At 40.6% G+C, this 24,006-nt stretch overlaps 1 protein-coding gene across 1 annotated transcript in view; it reads right to left on the bottom strand.

The window, feature by feature from the left end:
• The window catches only part of TENM4 (teneurin transmembrane protein 4), a gene marked incomplete at both ends in the record, with an annotated part of 337,845 nt that overhangs the window by 104,657 nt on the left and 209,182 nt on the right, over positions 1 to 24,006 (bottom strand). The window contains 2 exons of the mRNA XM_084201037.1: positions 7,280 to 7,306; positions 13,697 to 13,882. Coding sequence (XP_084057163.1) covers positions 7,280 to 7,306; positions 13,697 to 13,882 — 213 coding nt within the window. The remainder of the gene's footprint in view (positions 1 to 7,279; positions 7,307 to 13,696; positions 13,883 to 24,006) is intronic.

Genomic DNA, 24,006 nt, shown 5'->3' with positions numbered 1-24,006 from the left:
TAAACAGCTCTTTCCCTTTGCCTTCAGTTGATTTCTCCACTCCCACTTGGTGTCTTCCCACCTGGAATGAACCCACTTTGGTGTCAGGATGGTGCTGACTACTCAATGGGCAGCTGCTTCTGGCTCTCCCAGGAGGTCCTCACAGCATAACCACACTCACTGCACTGAGGAAATGGTGAGTTTCAGGGGAGCACTGAGATATTCCTGCTTCACTGGTTGCAAAAGCAAGGTAGCACATTGCCCTCCGAGCCTCTCAAAACATTTGCTATGGAAGACTAGTACTTGGGGTTACCTAAGTTGCGTTTGGGATTAAAGTTCACAACACTCAGCAGGATAAAGCAGCTGGCTTTCAATAATACTGAGATCTCAGACTGGTAAGCATTCAAAATCAGCTGGAAAGGGAAAGGTAGAAAATATTTTGAAGACATACAGTTTCTTTGCTGTAGTAATTTCGGGAGGGATTAATCTCATCTGGTTCAAATTAATCTAAAACTGAGATACCTTTAACTCTCTGTAGTCAGCAGAGAAACAGACTGTCCCAGGGCAGAAATCTCTTCAGGGGGGTTGGTGCTCATGGTGATGAGCTGACGTATGCTCTGGAAACAGCCATTTCTCCCCAGCGACTAGAGAGAGCCCAGAATGGAGGCAGGCATTTTATAGGTGATAAAATTTAGTTAGGGAGGATGAACACCAACCTCCCCGTCTGCTCACTAAGGTTTGGTTTTCTCATCTGATGACCTCCTGCTGAGATTTTTGTACTTCCCCCCCCACCCCTTCAAGAAAACAGCAGAGTAATTTCCACAGTAAGCAGTGGTGTGAGGGAGGCTGCTTAGCTTAAACCCTTCTGGGGGCTTTTTACCTGCTGAGCTCAAAAATCTTTACCACCAAGCTGTCAGAAATGTAAGAGACACTTAACAGCTTAGGAAACTGAAGTACAAGGGACTGAAGTGACTGTGAAGGTCACTCAGCAGGACTGATTACACCAGGGAAACAATTCAGTATTCCTAAGCCCTGTTTTAATGCTTTCTCTATTTATATGTGTGTAGTGCTATCCTGACACATAATCTGGGTTTTTCAAGGTCCTCAGCTTTGCAAGACAGGTTTGTGAACGACACAGACCTATCCTGTGCTAAAGAACAGTGAAGAGGTGTGCATTGTCTTGACACCTGCTTGACCTTATGATGTGTGAGGGTCTCCCTAGGGCAGAGTTGGGACCTAATCTAGAGCATCCCATGTCATAGTGTGTCCTGCACTGGGGAAATGGGGCTTAAGAATGCATTTAAAACAAAAAAAAATGTTTCACAGGGAGCTTTTGAAGTTCACAAAACCCTTCCCAGTGAACAGAAAAAACCAAATATTTTTTGGGACTGTTTTTTTAACAAGTGACTGATTGACATGGACCAAATGGAAAAAGGAACAAAGGTGGTAAGGATAAGTCCTTTAGAAGGATCTTAAATGTATTTCTCCTTTACAAACAAATTTGTAGCATTTCAGTCTTTTAAAATGTGTATTCTGGGATGCAGCAAATGTGTGTGTATGTGTCAGCATGCTGTTGTGTATTTTGGTACTTATACACTATATTAGTATTTATATACTACAGAAGAGCTATTTATAGGAAAGACTACTTGAAATTCTTCATTTTAATATCCCACCTTTAGTTACTTACAACAGCACCAAACTTTTAACCATTTAATCTGGTTAAAAGTTTGGCACTGTTTAATTTAATCAGATTTTTTTCCATGCTATAGCTTATTTATGTTTGATCCCTTTACTTTCAGTACAAGCCGAAAGCATTCAGCTGTTTTGAGAATGAAAGAGGAAGAAGTGTATTAACTAACCTCCTAAAATTACTTGGCTAGGTAGGTAATCCCATTTTGGAGTAGATATATCCAGTTTGGATGAGACCATCCTGACAGTAAAGATAGGAGTTTTTCCCCCTCTCTAAAAATCACAGAATCATAGAACAGTTTGGGTTGGAATGGACCTTAATGGTCATCCAATTCCAATCTCCCTGTCATGGCCAGGGACACCTTCCACCAGACCAGGGAGCTCAAAGTCCCATCCAATTTGGCTCTTCAAGTGATGGTATATCCACAGCTTCCCTGGGCAACCTGTGCCATTGCTTTAATTTGTCTAGATGAAAAGCCTCTGAAGATATCTTGCTTTATGTGTATACTGGATGGCTCCATTAAAGCCTGGCTGGTGCATCAACACTGAGCACACCTCTTGTTTTTACTCCTTGGACTATCTAAAACCTTTGCCAAAAAGTTCTCTTCTATCCTACAGTTGCAGAGACTGGGTAGAACAAAGGAGCTGTAGCATTGACCTGGACAGGAGTGAAGTGAGAACCAGAAAGAGTTGGATGAACTTGAAGACACCATGATCTTGGTTCATTGAGAAGTGCCCAGGAAATGTAAGGGAAAACTAATCTACCTATAAAAATGAAGACCTCATACAGAACTGCATATGCTCTACTCTCCCAAGCTTAGGAAAAAGGGAATTTGGAGTGGCAGAAAACAGATGATATAGTTTGGATGAGGCACCTTTGGCATCTGAGGAAATAGGAAGAGCTTGATTTGTCTCTCCTTGGACAACAGTGGCTGAAAAGACTGACTTTTTTTTTTTTCCCAGGAGATAATGAAACACATAAACATTGAGAAGGGAAAACTTCTTAAAAGCTATTTAAGGTAAAGAGAGTATTGCTGGCACAAGAACAAATGGACATAAACCAAGTATGAATAAATTCTGGCTGGAAATTACAAAAAAAAAAAAATCATTTGCAAGGATCAAAGGAGTGAAGTTCTGGAGCAGACTCCCTGTGGGAGTGTTAAGGAGAAGATTCTTCAGTTACTTTTCCATAGAGCTTGGTATATTTATATAAAGTTTTACACAATGTGTCCTGGCCAGCAGAGGACTAGATTCTAACTGAGGAGACCCCTTTAAATCCTATGTCTTTGAATTTTGTGTGCAATTTATTGTCTATATGAAACATGCTTGAAAGTATTTGAATGGACTTTGAGGATTTACTCTGAAATCTTCTTGATCTGAACCCAGAGAAAGTAAGCCAAGCATTTCAGAAAGAGGACAAGCAGAGGAAAAGCATCAGTCAGGAGAGGAGAGAGATGAGAGCAAGTATCTCATAAGATTATGCCTTCCCAAAATATCTATTCCTCTTCTTGAGTACTATGGGAATCCAGGGTGCCCTGATGAGAGATAAGCATCTGTAGATACCTAAACTACACTGTCTTGGCAGTGTAAGTCTAGAAAGTAAGTTTGCCCCTTCCCACTAAGGAGAATGTAATCTCTGGTTCTTAGTGGATAAAGCTCTTCCAAGGAACCAGAAAGAGCCGTCTCTTGATGACAGAAATGGCTCCTCACAGGTATAGGAACATAGAGATTTTCCAGTGTTTACCATTACATTACACAGTTCATTAAAATTTCACTGCTGTGAGGATTAAACTGAGCCCCTCTAGTATCATGGTTTGGTAGGAGAGCAGATATTTTAAACATGCATAGAGAAAGTAAACCATCAATAGGAAAAAAAAAATATACAGCACCTGTTAGAGGACTTGGGCCTTCAGAAAGTTAGAAGGCAACAGAGATGCATAAGCTAATATATCCAGGAGAATGGACCTATAAGCACTACCATTTCTGAAGTGGTTCACTGCACAGAGACTTGACCATCACTCACACTACAAAGATAGGATGGTACAATATTCCTCATTCCACAAATAGTGCACTTCAAAGCACTTGATGAAAAGACGATACAAAATAAACTTTACCCTCTCCTTTCCCCCATGCTGGGGAATAAAGCAAAGAGATCATCTTGTTTCTGAATTGCTTCTGAATGTCACCACAGCAGGATGGCTTAATCCTCAGAGATTTACACAACCATAATCTTGCAGCTCTGATTTCTCATGGCTAGAAGTCACCAATGATCCATTATTCCTGTTTGTGGTGTTAACTGTACTTGGGTGACTAAGAGAATTAAATACATGAATAGGGCTTTTTTTGGAAAAGGGGGAAGAAATCCTTTATGTGAGTTTCAAACTTGAGCACATGTAAGTGCTGCTGAAAGATTCTTGAGGGCATTCACAAAGATGTTCGGTCTGCCATGCAAGTGAGAGAACAGAGCAGGGAAGCAATATAAAAAGCGGGTTAATTTTGAAACAGAGACATACAGACCATCAGAGTCAAAGGAGACTGTCACCAGAAGTCACCCTGCAATTTTTAAGACTGTTGGTAAAATAATCTGCTCTTAATAATCTGCACAGTTAAAGCTTTCTCTAATTAGTCCAACTATAAGCAAAATCTACTGGTATTTTTCTTCAAGGCAAATCTCACTGCCACTTGAAATAAGACTTAGAAGAAAAGGCTGCTTATTATCTTTCCTTCAATGTCAGTAGGAGAGCCTCGATGGAGGTTGTTATGAAGTCTCAGACAGCAACTGAGCTCTGGGACAAGTAGGACATGGCTGAATGCAACACATGAAGATGCAAATGCCTGAAGCTTGAGAGAACAACAAATGCTATGAGACCTGCAGAAGCTTCTCTAAGACTAACGGCGAGAAGCAAAGCATCACGTGATGCCTGTAAACTATGAAAGCTTGTCCCCAAACCAACTCAACTTTGAAACTACCACTGTGATATTCTGTGGTGACTGGAATCCAGAAATCCTTAATCAGATGCGTCCTCTAATAGAAAGGTTAAGAAGTTACTGACCAGAGCTCCTACCCTTGTAACTACAAATGAGGGAACTGGCTTTGGTCAGACCTTGGGTTCTCGCTTGCTCTTACAATTCAGGAGAAGCCCTTGCAGCCACCCCTGAATTCTAATGTTGTTTGGCAACTTTAAAATTCAAACTAGCTGTTTATATATGCACCACTACAGTGTTAATGTGGTTAATGATTATTTTTGAAGAGTAAGAACTGATATTCAGTAATAGAAATTAATTAAACTGATGTACCATCAGATTCAATGATATTCTGGATGGAGAAACTCTCTCTAAAATCAGCATCTCTTTTAATTATTATTAAAATAATAGGCATCTCTTCTCATTTTAAGCACTAACAGTGTTAATTAGGTCTTACTTTAGAAGACTCTACTCTGAGTCTAGTTAGAGCTTTTTGGTTTAATTATGCTGATGTTTGCTATTAAAAGTTGCCCACCCATTTAGGAACAATTCTACATCTTCTCTGACTGACTGGTTTATTGTAAAGCTGTAGGAAAGATTCAGCAGTAAATCAGGCTCACCCTTTGACAACGGGATTACTGGGAAGGGATTTCAACCAGAAAGATGTTAATAATTAAGAAAGCCAAAAGGGCATGAGTAATTTAGTTTTGAAAAATGCACACCATGCAGTTAGCCAAGTAGAAAACCATGTACTTTTAATGTTTCAGCTATTGCTAATCTTTCCAAAAGCAGCCATGCATAGGAAGAGATGATCTTTTATTCTTAGTATGTTACTTAACCTGCTACCTACTGAAAGACTCATTAAATATAATGTGTCTTTATTATTGGGCATAAAGGTGAGTCAAAAAGCTACCTAGAGGAAAAATGACATCTACAAAAGAATTAGTTAAAAAAATTGGGCCACTGAATGGGCAAATCAGTACTGAAGGTTCCTTGCCAGGCTCTGCAGGTTGATTTTTCATCTCTTCTATGCCCTCAATGCTTATCTGCTACTTTTTGATGCAGCCTTCTCCAATACACATTGAGATGAAAAGGAGGAGTCCTGTGGTTTTGAAATGCAAAACACTGAGATGTGAAACATTAACAGCAGGTTCTGATCAGCTCCCTAGTGATGGCCCAAATCTTCCTCTGAGGATGCCACCATGTTTACTTCATAAGGGCACAATAAACATTCCTCTTTCCCTGATCTAAGAAAGAGAATGTATTTTTTCCTCCCGATTCAAATAAAGTCAAACACGGGTTTTTTTTGGTGTTAAACAATGAGAGAAAACTATCACTGAACAATCAACTGATCCATAAAGAGAGGTCCAAGGACAGCTACCAGTTGCTGCCTTACACTGAAGATGGAAGTATTTAAACTATGGACATTTCCTCATTGCTAGTATTAGTCTGTTCAAACATTTTGCCTATTTGCAGTTGTTCCTGAATCTGCCTTTAAAAAAAGAAAAACACTGCATTGTAGATTCACCTAGAAAAGTGAAGTCAGTAGGGCAACCATGTTTCCTGTCATATAGCAAAGACTTCATTTTAACTGTTTGTGGGGTCAATACTTGACCATATCTGCCCTTCATCCTCAGCCTCTCACAGCTGTTATTTTTGATTGTTTAAAACCTGAAAAGAAGGATAGTACTACAGAAAAAAAATTGATTTTTTCAACCTGATTTTTTGGTTTGTTTAACCAGAAAACATGGTGTCAACACTGTGTTGCTGTTAGTGTCAAATCAGTCATGTAGAAAAATATTTAAGTCCAACTCAATCATATTTATTGTCAGACTATTATATTTAACCATATGCATGCTATTTCAACATTTTTCAAAAGCTAAGTGCATTGTTGAACTGTCTGTTTCTATTAAAAAGTCCTGAAGCAATTTAACTCATTGTTCTGATTAACAAATAACTGATTTTTTAAAAAACAGCAGGTGATCACTGCTCTCCAACAGCTCAATTCCTTTTCTTCTTTTTTGAAGAAAGACCTGGGTCCTAGACTTGTGTTATACTTACAAATACGAGCATAAGGTTGGATTTTGTTGTAGTGTACATTAATGCAGCATTCACTAATTTTCACAGATTTTGCAGATTTATGCAACCAGAGATTTTGGGATCATAACATTTTTGAATTATGAAAAAATCCCTCAATATATAATTACTTAAAGCTCCCATGTAAGAGTTGGCAGTTGTGGATCAAAAACATGAAGACTCCACAGAGAAAGTGCACTCACCTGTGTTACAAAATGAACCATAGACATTTAATTAAAACATATCACTGTGCAGGGTTCCTGCTGTATTCACAGACACTTGTTTTCTCCTGACTTGCCTCACCTGAGTGGGAAGGGTGAGGATGGGAGATGATTTGGAAGGGAGGGCAGGGACAAGGGAATGGGTAGGAACACTGATACGATGTTAACACAGGGTCACAGCACTTACAGAGGTATTTCCTACTAAATGACTGGAAAGTTCATCCTTCCAGACATTAGTGACCACTTTGGTGACAATGAGGAAGAGATGCAACCTCAACACAGCATGTTCACGGTGCATTTTAAAAAAAGAAACACAAAGACAATAGGAAAAATAGGAAGGAAGAGCATACCTTTCACTACCTTATCCAGATAGTGAGCTTGGGAGATAAAAGACAGGACATTTAAGGTAGGATTGAATAAGTGCATTGCGGCTTACTACGAGACTGTGCAGGTGCTAGAAAGGCAAAGGAGAGTTCGCTGTGATATGAAAAGAAAAACCTTGATTATGAGGAGAGAAAAAAGGAAGAAGAGTGGAGCACAGTGCTCCTCAATCAAATGGCTTGAGAAAGCTGTGTTAAGGCATTCAGTCATCTTTGCTCATTAAGATCAGGAAGAAAACCAGGAAAGTTCCATATATATATTTATGTGGTTATATATATATATATGGGTATATATGTATATGTGTATATATGTATATCCGGATATTGCAATGCTCTGCTCATTTGCATGTCCTCCTCCACTTTACTGACTGCTTTGCACTTCATCAGGAAAGCAGAGACATTTGAAAGTCCTCCACCTTACCCGATTGTCTATTATTTTTCCACGCAAAAAGGCACAGTTCCATGACCATACCAGACTAGTACAGGCTATTCCCTGGATCTTTCTAATGGTAATAACTGCATTTATGCAGCATTTTCTAGCCCCAGATAAATTACTTTACAAATATTAAATTAACCTCATGGCAACTATACCAGATAGGCAAGTATTAATATATTCATTTTAAGGAGGGCTAAAGGAAAAGTAAAAAAAAAAAGTTATAGACATCATGGGAGCAGTCATGTACCCAGCTCCCATGAAACACTGATTTGGAAAACCACCTTCTTACTGATTTTCTGGTGTTGAGCAGAAGGCTCGTGGCAAAGACGTCCTGCCTCGGAGAGCCCTAGTTCATGCCAGCAGGCGGCACTCTCTGTCCTAACACTGGTCTTTTTTAATAAAAGAGAGGCTCTGAGTCTTGCATTTCTCCATTTCAATACGCACTTAAAGATTATTTCCCTTGTTCTCTTGCCTGCTCCCTGCAATCTCAGCCTCAGTTGTGTCCTGGTACTTTTTGAAGAAGTTTTTGTTTCAGGTTCGTTCGCACAGACTATCTTCCTGGGAGGTCATGTCCCTTGCAGGAATTATTTTTCCATCCTGTGAATGTAATGGATCTATATAGGAATTAAGTGGAGAGGGCTGGGAGAGCTCTCTCCTAGTGTGGGGCAGTTACGAGGCTTGGCAAAGAGGTGAATTAATTATGTTGATGTGGGGGGAGCGATGCAGGAGGCACAGCATAACCATCTGCTTGGATGGTGGCTGAAGCCTAGGAATGTATCTCTTGGATTTTGACATCCGCTGCAGCACAACCTGTTAGCTCAGGCAGTCACTGTGCAGCTGATGGCAGTGAAGGCAGCTGCCAATGCCAACCACGTGTCAGTTATGTATCAATGTTTTCTTGTAATTTGAAAAATAATGGGGCTTCCTACAGGAGCAGCAGGAATCTTTCTTTTCCAAACCCATACAGGCTATACTTCTGCCATTAAAATATCATCTTATTCCCTACTGACACTCCTTTGGAAACCCTGTGGGCATGCAGGACATGCTGAGAAATTATGCAGGAGTTTAGAAGAAAAGCTACTTTTCTAAGGTGTCCTCTGCACCGAAAGGCACCACCACACTCAGCTCCATGTCACCACTCTACTCCTGGAAGCCACTTTAGAACTGCTAGGGAGGAGCTCCTGTGACCATTTTTCAGTGTGAAAGCCCCCTTGTTTCACAGCCTGAGATGACTTGGTTTGCTTTGTCTGAAACACAACGGGAATGATAACAAGTACTTCTCTTGGCTTGCAGAGAGGGAGGGAGAGAACAGAAGAGAGGTGAGAGATGCTGCAGGCAGGTCCTTGAGAAGGACTTGTTTCCCACTACACTCTCCTTCTTCATTTCCCAAATATTCTTTTTCCCTTTATCTTTTCTATAAGGTAAAGTGGACAGAGCCTCAGGGGAATCACTGGAGTTAAACTGAGATCACACAAATGTGAAGGAGAGGAGAAAGTAAACAGCCATTGCTGAACCAGGGACAGCATGTGAAGTTTATGCTACAGGGTCAGGGAAAACTCTGTCTTTGAAGTTAATCTGTGCTTAATATTTACTGGCAAATATGCTGTCAAACTATTTAAGGCCAGATTACCTTCAGATTGATTCAAGATCATGTCAGAACAAAGCAGCCAGTGTGTATTCTCCACTGACTGCTATAACCATGGTCTTCTCTTGCCCAAAGGCACCCACCTCAACCAGCCAGGGTGGGTGCCAGAGGGTCTCACACAGCTCAGCTTTTGCTGTGGATGCACATGAGCACTGACTGTTGGGCAGTGGGTAGAATCACAGAATTGTAAGAGTTGGAAAAGATCTCTAAGACCATCGAGTGCAACCACTAACCCAGTACTTCCAGGTCCACCACTAAACCCTGTCCCTAAGCACCACATCTACGAGATAGCAAGAACCTTCCCAGACACTGGGAGGCTTTTTTTTTTTTGTCTTGGGCAATGCATGCACTATGTTGCTTTGTGGATTCAAAGGGCACAAGTGATGTGTTAGAAAGCTGGAGAAAAGAGACCAGGATCCACCTGTAATGTGCCCTGTCTGGATTCCAGCTGCTCCAGCAGGAATGGAGAGGCACTGATTACAACCTAAGCTATTCAGAACATGTGTGATTACTTATGCAAGAAGACTGATGAAAGGCAAATTTAAAGGGACAGATTTCTCAAAAATCAGAGTTTTGCTATGTAAAACAAACCCCAGGCTGATGGCGCCATAAGCAGAAGCCGACGTGGGACAGGCTGTCTGCCTGTCTGTCTGGGCATTGTTATTGCATCCATCACCCGTGCATGCCAGGACCAGATTTCTGAAAGGAGTTAAACATGTGGCTTTTGTGTAGATCAATGGGGATTAGGCACTGAGGTGCTTTGAAATCCTGCTAGGTAGGCTGTGGAGTGTTTGGAGAGCTAGCTGCTGGTCCCTCAGGTCTCCAGAGACTCTGGAGTATTTAGCTGCACCAACTGAACTTCCAGAGATGGTTTTGGTCTTGTATCCAGGCTGTTCAAGGATAGTGAATATCCCAACTCCATATAGCTGGGGATAAAGGGAAGCCCCCTCTGCCATTATTTTCCTAAATAATGCTGTATGAATCATAGAAACTGGAGAGGGAGTTTTCACAAGGGCTTGTAATCATAGGACAGGAGAGAACAGCCTTTAGCTGAAGGAAGACAGGTTCAGATTGGGTATTTGGAAGAAATTTTTTACACTTAAGGGTGGTGAGGCATTGGCACAGGTTGCCCAGAGAAACTGTGGATGCCTCATCCCTGGAATTGTTCAAGACAACATTGAATGGGGCTTGGAGCAACCTGGTCAAGTGCAAGATTCCCGACCCATGTCAGTGGAGTTGGAACTAGATGATCTTAAAGGTCCAAACAATTTTGTGATTCTATGACTGTTTATTAAACCCAGGAAATTTTCTGTGCTGCTTCCTGTGAGGCAAACCCATAGAGCAGCCTACTACAGACCTGAGCTGTAATTTGGCTTTTCAGAGCTCACAGTAAGACGGTTTATTTCATCTTTAAACCCAATGGTCCTAAAACCAACCATGCTCCCTGGATGTAGTTTGGGCCAGAACAGAAGAAACTTGAATTCCTGCAATGTCTTTAACTAGGGATGAATTAGGAACATGCTGGAGAACCTATCACAGGAGTCTGGCACTGATGCTGTTGTCACGGTGTGTTTTGTTCCTTCCAGAAAATGACTGAACCCTTCTGCTGGGTTTCAGGATTCCTGCAGTTAGATAATCAATTTTCTGCTCTACTCTCCTGCACTAAGTCTGCTGAATTGGGATGATGAATGCAAGCTTTGGCATCAATTTCCTAGTTGGGAATTAACTGGGGTTACTCTAATGAAATCTCTGAATGTGAGCAATCAAGATAGTACATTCAGTGACACAACTCTTTGTAGGAGCAAACAAAATTAATCCACCGGGATCAGAATACCTTGAACACCACAAGGAAGAGCCTCCTATGACCTACAAAACAAAAGGATGTCTTACTCTCACACATGCTTGACAGGAAATGGAAGAAGTGTCCCCTACTGGTATGGTCCATTTCTACCTGCACACACGGCAATACTGGTAAAGCATCACTTCAGCAATGGGGTTTTATGCTTGTCAGTGCTAAAGCAAACCGGGCCATGACACAGACATATACAGAATTACCATCAACAGAACAATTTGCCATGCAGGGAAATTACACAAGGACAAGGGGAATGCTTTCCGCGTACTTAATGTAATTCCAAGTCAATGTCCTTTCATTTGTGCCAACATAGCTAGCTTATTGCTCCTGCTAAAACCATTCAATTTTCCTGGGTATTCACAACTTTGCCAAATCTCCTTTACATTCTACACATTTATCAGTGAAATATTCTGTAGGAAATAGTGTTTACAACTTCAGAGGCAGGAGAATATGTACAAATTTGTTTTTAAATCACCATGCAAGGAGATGAGGAGAGGGGAATGTGAAAAGAAACAGAGTTGCACCAGCACTTTATGTAACCAAGGCAGAGCTGCAACAGGAAGGTAGCAGCACACAAAATGAGAGTGTGCACCAGTAAAATCTCAATGTTGACTGCATTGCAGTGCTGGTCTTCCCCATGATAACATTTACACTTTAGAGTGAGGAATACTACAAATAAATTTAATTACCATGAAAGATAAAAGCTTGTTGTTCGAAAACAGTCCAGGCATATCAGCTGTGTGGAGAATTATCATATACTGAACTAATGGCATTTTGGTTTTACAGCAGAACTAATAAAATGGCACCAAGGGGATGAATCAGGCTTTTTTTTTCCTGCATAAATAAGTTCCATATAAAACTGTTCCCTGGATCTGGGGCCTTCTGCTGATTTTTTTTTTTAACTTTTTCATGAATCTGCGCTGCTTTCCAAATCAAACTGCTTGAATAAAAGGCTATAAAATAATATTATGGAAACAGGATTTCAATTAACACAGCACTGCTCTCTTTTCATTTTAAAATCATTTAAGAAACGTGGGTTTTTCAATCCCTTTCTTGGGAAAAGAAATGAAAGCTGCTAGGGACATCAACAAGAAAGCAAATGAGACAGAGGAAATTTTAAAGGCTAGATATTTTTCATTAGGGGGATGCATGTGGAGACCATAATGTGATAGGGTGACATTAGCATAAATAAATGATAAGTAGAATTGAGCCGCAGATATGGTTTGTACCATTATCCTAATGCTGAAATTAAAATACTGAGATCAGGCTTCATTTCCTGTCTTTGCGTGTGCAAATGCACCTGGTGTTCAAGCAAGGGAAGTGATGTCTCATATAAGTAAGCTGCTAGTCTACACAATAACTATGCTGATATTTGCCAGGTATTGCTAGTGGTTAGTCTTGATGAAGTGTGATTTTTAGTTATCATGACATAATGAAAGTACCATAGAGCTGAATTTTCTTGTCTTTAAAAGAAGCCGATTAAAATAAAATGACTGAAGGAGAATTTTCATTCTGGAATAATTCTTTCAAAGTCAACTGAATTTTTTCAGGTCCACACAGGCATTATTGAGAATAGAACTGGATTCACTAATTTAGTTTTCTATTAATATACAATGAAAGGTATCTGGGGAGTTTAGGGCTACTGATTTAATAGCATGACTATGGAAGAGGAACTGAAGAGGCTAAATGCTTGACAATCAGAAGGAAGGAAGAAGGGAAAATGCATTAAGTAGTTAAGTGAGAAGGAAAATGGTGAAGCCAAGGCAGCTCATTAATGATGCTGCAAATTGCTTAATACGAGAACTGAAGCTCTTTGCATGATTTAGGCATATTGTTGGCTTCTTATTAATAATAACATCCATAATAAGAGACATGACAGAGAGAGCTCATGAGTAGTGCCAGTATATGAGGAATACTGAAGGAAAGCTAGAGGGAAGTGAAATGGTTAGAAAGGTAGCAGGACAGACAAGGGATAAGCAAGACAGAGTTAAATACCAGACAGAAATCATCTGTCTGCAGTTTCCTCTTTTATACTGGCAAGCAAAGTGACAGTGCAAATAATGTAGCAAATAAAAGGAAAGAAAATTTAAAATCAGATGCATGTTTCTAAAAATGCTGTCATCATAGTACAGAGAAGTCTTGGAGGCCACAGAAAGACCTCTCAAGAGAGGTGAAGTGGGATGTTTTCAAAAAAGCTTCTAGCTGACTTTTAAAGGCTTGTCAAACATCACACAGGTGTACTTCAATAAAAAATATATATAGCCATGTCACCAACAAATGAAAGGACATATTGTCTTGTTCCCACATGAAAATGTATGATGTCCAAATTTGAAATCCAAGAACAAAGGTGCTCATGCTACACTAGATCACACATATTCAATTAAGCATGCGCCTTTTCTCCTCCCTGATCATCAATTATTCTCTTAAAAGGAGTCGGGTTTTCTTTCTCCCTACCAATAGTGCAGTGCTCTCCGTTCCAGCCCGGGCTGCATTCACACTTGCCATCCCGGCAGGTCCCGTGCTCATTGCAGCGTGGGTGACACGCTCGCTGATCACAGGCTGTGCCCATCCAGCCCTCCTCGCAGCGGCAGGTGCCTCCGACACAAATGCCATGTCCTCCGCAGTCCGCTGCACAAATCTCTGTGGGAGAGGAGACAACAGAGAGGGGGGGATATGGGTGGAGAGAGAGAAGGGAGAGGGGGAAAATCCAGAGTGTTATTGTCAAGAAAAGCAGACACATTTCACTACCTCGCCTTACAGGGCAATGAAAGGAATTCCTAGAGCTCATAACACTAATCCTTCCTGACAATAAGATTCTAATAAGTATATTACAAAAAAGAGATGGACATGGATTGCAAGGATCTGCTGTGATTGATCCTCCTATTTGCTTTCTAATTCTCTTACACTCCTCAAGCTTTTGTGATGCTCAAATCCAAAGGGGAAGGCTCTTCCAATAAGCAGAACGGAAGTCCCATTTAATTAAAATCTGGTTAAGTGTGGAAACAATGTGCTGATAAACTACTGATGCTAAAGTTAAGTGCTGGCAAAGCCTGTTTATGACTTCTTAAGCCACGGTTTTGGGGATGGGATTCATTAAAATCCTTATTCTCTACTTGAATTTAAGAAAAGATATTTCTATTTATACCAAATCTGCACATCCTCTCTGTCCCTATTCTCCTACTACCCATTAAAAATCTCCTCTCAGACATTCAGAGGTACAACCGTATCTTTTGTGAGCCACATGCACTAGAGCAGATAGGATGGTGCTTGTTCCCAAGTCTTATCAGACTTAATGGAAGCACAGTCACAGCTGGATATTTTGGTACTTACCACCAAAAAGCAAAGAGCTAAAAGACCTTGCCTTTTCAGGGGTGATGGCCTTCCTCCCTGAGCCCTAGCAGGCCTGATACAGGCATAATATTTTTATCCAGCACTAGACTTTTGCCTAAAACCTGGCATAGCCTTGGTATGAATTTGGGAAACATGCTTTTATCTACATTGTATTTGTCTGGAAAAAACAGAGACTTGGTGGAGAAGAGATATCTATGAATTAGGTGTTAAAGTGCCTGCTACCACCATTACCATACAGGATTGATTTCAAGGAAAAAAAACAAAGCCCAAATACTGATGCAGTGTAGCACTGCATATGAAATGAAATGAATCTATTTCTTCTCCAGACTCATTATTTGGCTGCTACTTTCCATTTGTCATAAGCCCTAACTATACTCTCCCTTCCTCAACTGAAGGAGAGGCAATTCACAGTATTTCAGCCTATGAGGTCTTCTCTCTGACTTCTGCCTAGCGCTTCTAAATTCCCAAATGTTTTGACCTCAAGCCTTTGGCTTCACTGAGCCATTTTATAGATTTTACAGGGTAAGGACATAGTTCCTTTTGGGAACATGCAGAATTGAACAGAAAAAATGCTGAGCAGGGCTAGGCTGGAAGCACAGAAAGGGGTACCAAGGTACCCTGCAGTGCGCATTTTTTCTCTCTGTCACTGGCTGCATATAAAATATTCAAAACTACTCAGCCTGCATTAACATCGCACCTGACTGAAATTCAGCCGTACTTAAGTTGCTTTTAGTCTTTTACTAATGAATACCCCATTTACAGGACACTTGGGCTGTTCAACAGCTTTTGATCTGCTCCTGATATAGGGCTGGAACACCCACTTCAGCTCCAGGAGGAAAGCTCCTTGCAGCTCCACCACAGCAGAGAGCTGTGAGGTCTTCAGCCCCTTATGATGAAAAGGATCAGAGAGTTCTTTGGAGAATGGTAATTTATGATAGAACAACAGTAATGCCTTGCATGTCTAGAAAACACCTCATTTTTCAAATGTGACATGAGAACAATATCTAGCTCTTGCTTCCCAAAAAGCTCAGACTGGTGGAACAGTTTTCAGTAAAACTCCTTTTACTGCAGCATCATGGATGTCTTCAAACCCACTCAAATATTTAGTCCTATATGCTTAAGCCTCCTAGTGAAACAACTCTAGAGTTCAAATGGGCTAAAAACACTCAGGAACTTGTCTGTATCATTTAGAATAAAACTTGCAGAAGTATTTGGATATCTTGGCTACTTAAATAGAGCATGTGCACACACCACTTGCTGTTGAGATGTATCACAATCTAATGTAGGATTTATTGGAAGCAAATGGAAATTACACTATCAAAAAATAAAGGCATGGCTGAGGAAGGACTCAAGTTGCTGTCAGAAGTTTTAACTTTGCATCTGGCATCGAGAGACAGATTTTCACAGCTCCTAGCTGCGAGGGAGGTAATATCATACTACAGTACCCAATAAGAGCATAAGGGATGGGCAATTATTGAAACCCATCCTTGCTGAAGGGCTGGAGTCCAGACATGTGTTTCCTACTTTTTTCCCCAACTGCCAGACAGCACTGCAATAAAGCGTGGGCTGGTCAGGGTGGTGACGAAAACACATGACCTGCAAGTTGGTTAATATAGCAGTAAAGACACACTAAAAAAAAATTAAAATTTGGTTCTTTGGTTCTCTTGGCTGACCTGATAAACAAAGTCTAAAGGAAACAGTGGATTAAAAATCAAAAGATGGATTTATGCTGCTAAAATTTCAGCAAGCTGACAGGAAATATCTTGAGAAAATACAAAGTCTGGGAGTACTGGTATTTAAGCCTGAACTCCAAAAATTATTATTGTAGCCTCTGGTGCTTTCCAGCTCACTTTTACCATAGGGCTACTCTAGTTAGACTGCAATCCCTTCTCTGGTTATTAGTTTACATTCTTTATTCATAAGCATTGAACTTGGATCTCAGAATATCAAATAAGATGCAATTTTTCTTGCTCCCAGCTTACCAAGCAATCCAGAGGATGCCAATGCGGTCACTTCGCACCTTCATTATATCCTGTTCCTCCTCTTTGTAAAAAATTCTTCCTTATATCTAGTCTAAATCTACCCTCTTTTAGTTTAAAACAATTATCCCTCTTCTTATCCCTACAGGCTCTATTAAAATGTCTGTCCCTATCATTCTTATAAGTCCCTTTTAAGTAGTAAAAATGCCACAATAAAGTCTCTCCAGACCCTTCTGTCCCTCAGGCTGCACAACCCCAACTATCTCAGTCTGTCCCCACAGCAGAGGTTCCTCAGGCCTCTGATTATCTTTGTGGCTTCCTCTAGACTTGCTCAAACAGGTCCATATCCTTCTTCTGCGGGAGACCCCCACAAATGGGTCCCAAAGCTGGATGCAGCATTCCAGGTGGGGTCTCACAAGAGTGAAGGGGGAGAATCCCCTTCCTCACCCTGCTGGCCACACTGCTTTGGATGCAGCCCAGGGCACTACTGACTTTCCTGGGGTGTGAGAGCACATGGCCAGGTTATGTCCAGCTCTTTGTCCATCCCAAAGTCCTTCTCCTCAGGGCTGCTCTCACCCCCAAGCCTGTATGGATACGGAGGGTTCCTGTGACTCATGTGCAGCACCTTTCAGATAAAGTAACCAGGGCATAAAGTAGGAAAGTGATGGATCCACAGATAAATGTGAACTCTGAGACAGGTGCATGAAAACCATGATGTCCCAATATGCAGTCTTGTGTCCTACAGCTAAGATGGAAATGTCAGATGCCTACAGACTGGTGGTGGAGGAAAAAATCCCAGAGATAATAGGAACAGTGACAGTCAGAAGACTTCCTGGAGTTATTTAAAGGTTTCAAACTAGGATAATGGCGTGCATTCAAAAATGGTGAAGAGAGACAAAAAATCATGTTCTGAAAAGCAGAGTCTCTGCACAGTCATTCCTATGAAAAAGGATGGAAAACCCCCCGGGACATTTACATCTTGACTGAAATATTTCTCAGACAACATGCTGCCAAGGAACAGTCTTGCACACGTGGGCCAGGGATATACACTGCATGGTATAAACAAACAGATCTTAGGCAAACCCAGAAAGGGAACGCTGAGAACATTTCGGGTTTCATCTCCCACCCAGCTGAGACCCCAGCCAAACCACCACCCATGCACACAGAAGTGTGCAGGTTCCAGGTTACGAATGTGTAATTCATATATAATGGATATATGAGGTGGTTTGGATTCCCAGGCCCCAAGGGCTGTAATACAGACTCTCAGCTGTGAAAAACACTTATGAAACAAACTACTTAGGACAGTCACCCTAGAATGTAGTTTAATTATTTCTGACAGGAAACCAGGAGCCAGAAACTCGCAAAACTAAATCTTCCACTTAGTGCCAGTTTAAAGATAGATGGGTACCCTTCAATTTAAATAGTCTTACCACACACAACCTGCTACATGCCCTGGTCCTTTACAACACAGCCCTCTTAAATACTCACAGGTTTCTAATAAGTGATTAAATAGTCAGAATAGCTTTTACTTTTCTTGTGGCATGCTAAGAAATTATCAAAATGGATTTCAGATCAAGCTTCCACTTAAATACATGTCTTTTTGGACAGAAAAAGACAGCTAAGACTGTTTTTCAGAAAAGGGCAGGTGAATAGTTTCTTCGTCATTGAGTCCCAGGGACAGAATTCGTCACCTCTGTTCCTATTACAAACTGCATTTTTTGGTACATTTCCCAATTCTGTTGTTAAAATTAGAGGACATGATTAGCTACCATCTGAGCTGCATGAACAAATGAGAAGGAAAGCTTTTAATTCTCCTATTACAGTATTCTCAGACTGGCCAGCTGCACTATATTGCTCCTGCCTATTTAAGCTTAGTTAGAATGCTCTGCCTGTGCATAAAAGACCTGCCTGTTAAATATTTTCACACCAGCTGTTCCCAAAAGGTGACTAAATATTTCCTTTCATCTTTAATCTCATCCAGTGTTTGTATGAACAGGTTAGTCACTCCTTATCCTTTCTTAGAAGTGCACTGCTTTACTTCATTTCACAGTGCAGCTATCCAAGCTGTTTGTAGTTCCTTGAAGAGAGGGGATCCTCTGAGTAAATCTGGTGCCCAATTCTAAGAGCAAATATGAGGCTTAATGTCCTCAAAGGGTACAATCAAGCCAAGCACCTCTGTGAGAAGCACCTGGACTTTGAGTATTACCCTATATTTTACTCCCTTATGTTTGTACTTAATAGAGGGTACTGATGGGTACTTTTTTCTAAGGAATCAACATTCCCATGGGGGGTTTTGTCACGTTATTGTCTTGGAGTGATGTCTTGCATTGACTGAATCTCACCTCACGTTATGTCAGTCTTACCTGAAGAATTGAATCGAGCCTAATTGCCCTCTGTGGGTCAAGAAGGCAAGAGAGATCGTTCCAGGGATGATTCCCTTGAAACCTCTTTCATGGAGAATTTCTGGAGAAGACAGTGCTCAAGGCAGTGTTGAGCTTGGGGTGGTTCACCCAGAGGTCTCAGGTTATCAGAAACATTATTCTTAGGACAGGATAATGCCATTCCAATATGATTCTGCTTATTTTTCATGCAAATAATAAAAAAATAAACAGCTCAACTTCAGTTCCAGGACCTGCTCTGTTTCATCACTGCTCATCCCCACCAGGAATCAGCCCATTACTGGGGCTCAGAGCAACCAGGTCTAGTGGAAGGTGCCTCTGCCCATGGCAGAGGGGTGGAAACTAACTGACCTTTAAATACCTTTCCAACCCAAACCATTTTGTGATTCTGTGAGCCCAGACTCAACTGTCTGCTGGCTAGTTTTCAGACAAATGGCTTTCCTTTTTGTTTTTTTTCTCATTATCTCCTCAAGACTGGGGGAGGGACTTCCCTCTGGTCTGTTAAAACTGCCTCAGAATTCTTCAAGGCTCTCTTAAAAATCCTAATCCATCTTGAATCTTACCCAAAATCTTGACAGTGGCTGCTGACGTGCCTTAACTTATCCACAGTGTGTTGACGAAAACTGTAATGTAATTTTACTCTGTCTCCATCAGCATGTCTCTCTCTGTTGTTGTTCACTCCAAGTTTAAGAATCTCAACTATCTGAGGCTAAGATTATCCTTTTTGTTCTGCATTTGCACTGTGCCGGGTATAATGAGGTCACAGTCCATTAACAGCACTTCAGAAGGTAGAGTACTAAAGCAATTACTCCTACAAATAAAAAAATTGTACCTGCTTCTCTCTCTCTTTTTCATATCCTGCTAAAATCTGGCATAAATCTGTCCCCTTAAGAACAAAAACTCTGCTATGTTGTCTTTGATAATTCAGAAGAAAGAAACCCATCAAACACTAACCCAACAATGCAGTGCTTTGCTCATGGCCCTTTTTAATTGATGGAACAGACACAGAAGCCTCCAACACAGGAAATGGTACCATTCAGAATTTCACATTATTTTCACATTACATTAAAGACTGGAGTTGGGAAAGGGAAAATGATGTTAATTTGTGCTTCGTTTCTAGCAAATCCATTTTTACATGTTTACCCATATCCCCCCCACATATCCTCAAACTGGCTTGACAACAGTTTAAAGCTTTCCAGCTTAGAGAAGAGCAATGCAGATGAAAATTTTTCTTTAGCATTCATGTGATGCAGAATCAGAGATTTAGCTGCTTCTGACCTGTCTGCTAAATCCTTTAATAAATATGGATTTAGTGCTAAAATGTAAGATCAGGTGAAATTGCTCAGAGCTTCCTGAAAACTGGGTCAGTTCCACTGACCTTCAATATATTAATAGAAAATTTAATAATTAAAAATCTGCTGTAACTAGGATTTTCCCATTTCAAGTTGGATCATTTGAGGTAATTTCCAGCCTCAGACATATTTTTTTCCAGAAAAGCACAGGAGAGAGGCACTATATGGAGCTAAAAAGCTGAGTTTGGTGAGGAGCTAAGCCTTGTTTTCACAACCTGCTGTAGAAGGCAATTTATGGGGAATACCTGGGAAAAGCAAGAAATATATAGATGAAAAAACCAGAAGGTGTGTGATCAGCATGATTTAGATAGCAGTGAAGTGCTAAAGAAATTCTTTGTAACAAAACACATTTTGCAGTGTTACGAAGCTCTCATTCCTGTGATTCGGTAACTCTGCAGTGACATGAACTCCTGTGCTGTTACTGAAGAATACATAAAGCACATTAGCTTTTAAAACCATCCTTTTTACAAATGTATAAAGAAAGGATCAAACTAAGGAGCAAGAAAAAACCTGAAAGAAGAGGTGTAGATTTTCTGTCACTGCCAGTTGCTGATTTGTATGATGAAATCCTCTGAAAACCATCCTGGTTTAGTAGTGAACAGGGAATGATTGTGTAAGTTCTGTCCATGTCATTAATTGAGGGATGCATTTTTCCTTCAGAGATCATGTCCTGAAAGCAATTTCTGCATAATTTAATGCCTTTAAACAAATAATCTGTTTATCTATTTTTAAAGCATACATCAAATACGTAAATATTACTAATGTAGAAATAATAATAATTGTTTATGTCTATAAATATAAAACCTGTCCTTTTAGGAGAGCAATTAAACTTTTGGTACTTTGATGACTCTCTGCTCCACTCAAGGGCCTCAATGTGTTTCACATAGCTCAGTAAACTGAATGTAACTAAAAGGTAACAGCTATTTATTTTCTTTCCATGGATGAGGAAATCATGATTAAAGGATGCTCTCTAGAGACTGAAAATGAATCCATCAGCTTTGCTATCACCCCTCATCAGGAAGAACACTGACCTTCAGCAATGGCTTTGAAATGTGACTTGGACACCTGAATTTTCACCTCCTGAACACAAAGCCCTGAGGAGCATCCCAGAATGCCTGCATTGGGGAATACATATCCTGCATTACAGTGACCCTAACCAGGACATCTGAGTTGGCCTGAATGCTGATTCTTGCCAGCTCTGCAGGAGGATTGAGTACAGGTCTCCAACACATGTGCAGGAGGGATAACTCTGCACTTCTGCACTTACAGGAAAGACTGGGTATGCACAAAGGAGGTATAAAATCAGAACAGAAGAGGAGAGAGATTTTTCACTCAAAGTGGTTAAGCTGCATCTAGGAGAAGGGTTGGTGAAAATCCTCAATAAAAAAAAGGACCCATCTCTGGCTCTGGCCCTCGACTAGATACCAAAGTTTAACCCCACTTCAGTTTTTTTTTTCCCAGTTTTCTCCTGGTATTAAATTCTTTTCTGGCATAAACAGCTTTGTGTTTAAATGAAAGGCATCTGCAAATTCGCTTCTACGTCTCATTTCTCTCTGGAGATCCAAATCAGGAACCAGGGTGCCTCTGAGATACCTCATTTGGAGATGAATAAATAATCCACAGAGTAGCTCCTTACCTGGTGCTGAACAGATCCAGGAGATGTGTCTGGAACTCCCCCAGAACTCACCCTCCTTCTCCAAAATGAGTAATGAAAGGGTTTGGTATAGTAATATACTTAAACTGATGTATGTGTGTCCTCCAAGACTGAGCCTCTAACTCTGTAACCATATAGGATTGAGCACAATGGGATTCTTGGGAATTCTGCCCAGAAACAGCAACAGGAGACAGAGAGAACAGGAGCACAACAGACACAATTAGCTGCACAATGTACACTGGTGGAGCTGGGATGTCTTTTAAAAAAGTATCTCACTTTGAAGTGCAATTTTGGCTTGCTTTGTATTTGCATAAAGGTGTTCCAGTTCCTGTCTGGACAGCTGTAATTCTGTGTGATGAAATCCCATTAAACTGCTGTGGTGTTTTTTATCAGCGGCTACTTCCTCCAGTATTTATACTCCATTTTCATCCTTGCCTGAAATGGTAAGGACTGACCATCACTTTCTGTCTGAAGCATCTCCTCTATGGCTGTGATTTACTTTCATACTGATGTCAGCCTTCCATTTATTTATTATTATGAACTGTACTTTAAACTGTCTCTTGTTGTTGAATAGCAGGACATGAAAAGCCAGGTACTGTCAGGCTTCAGTATTGGAGCCGAGATTTGTTGAATAAAAATAAATATCCTAAAATACAGGATTGCATTTTTCTCTTTGATGCTTAATTGAATCTCTCTGCTTTCTGGGATGTGTTAAAGATTCCCAGAAAAGAAACAATTTCTAATATATTAGATGAAGTTCCTAAGAAAGATTCTTCTCTGGGCTAATTTTCATTTCCTCTCTGTCCATAAGGAAGAGATAATTTGACAGCAGAAAAGAGTTTTGCTCATGCTTAAACAGAACTGATTTATTTTCCAATTCTGTACATATTGTTTTTTCTAAAATAACTTCAAGAGATCAGTCAACAGTGTGTGCTGACGTGATCACAAACTATATTTGCTTGGGATTCCCTTACTCAGAGCTCACTCCCAACATGGATTCCTTTCTCTTCAGACAACATTTTGCCAAAGAACTTAGAAATTTTATCGTTATTCACCTTCTTCAAAAGGAAACATAGAGCACGTATGAAACATGCAGACCTGACATACCCAGAAGTTAGACGTCTGTCTATCCCCACAAATGAGATGCAGCAGTAGCTGTTCCAGAAGGTTTCTGCTTGCTATGCTGTCCATATGCCTCAACACTGATCTGAAAGGATCACCTTTACCAAAAAGCAGCGGAGCTCTCTCCAAAGAGCTTTCTAACTTTCATCTGTCAACATCATTAGAAAGTGCTCATTAGTGCCAGTTGTGATGATAGTTTTTAGAGTATGAACACCTTGTAATTTGGAAGGGGGCAGAGAGAATATACTAATTCCAGTGCATCCACTTGAGACAGCTTATTAAATCATGGATCTGGGCTTTAATAGACACCAATCCACTACATGACAAGCATTGGTCTTATATTGTCTTTTTCTTTGCTTAGATTTTATGTTATTCTGTTTTACTGACTCACAGACTCTTTTCCTTATTATCTAACCTTGGACATTCTAACTGAGAATGATACATAGACTCCTTTGGGTTGGAAGGGACATTAAAAGACCGGCTCATTCTGCCCCCTACACCATAGGGAAGGACACCTTCCAACAGAACAGGCTGTTCAAAGTTCTATCCAACCTGGCCTTGAACACCTTCAGGGATGAGGTACCCACAGCTTCTCTGGGCAACCTAATTCAATGTCTCAAATATGATCTCACGAACCAAAAAACATCCAATAAATTTTTGCAGGAACTCTGATTGTGATGAGCTCCAACTGGGCTGGAGTGTAAGGTGACAGTCACAACCAACAACAGCATGGAATTGTCTGAACAGCATGGAATTGACTGAATGCCAGTGTTGAAGCCATGACATGGAACCTACAACCATCCTTACTGAGCCATGAGTGGCTTTATCCAACATAAACAAGGCAGATCATGGCAGAGACGGACTCTGCACCAGTATCACCCTGCTGATATTGCAGCAGTGTCCTGGT

This window comes from Fringilla coelebs (genome assembly GCF_963513975.1).
Source record: "Fringilla coelebs genome assembly, chromosome: 2".
NCBI lineage: Eukaryota > Metazoa > Chordata > Aves > Passeriformes > Fringillidae > Fringilla > Fringilla coelebs.
Note: the sequence above shows the minus strand (reverse complement) of the source record. Positions and strands in the feature narration are given on the sequence as shown.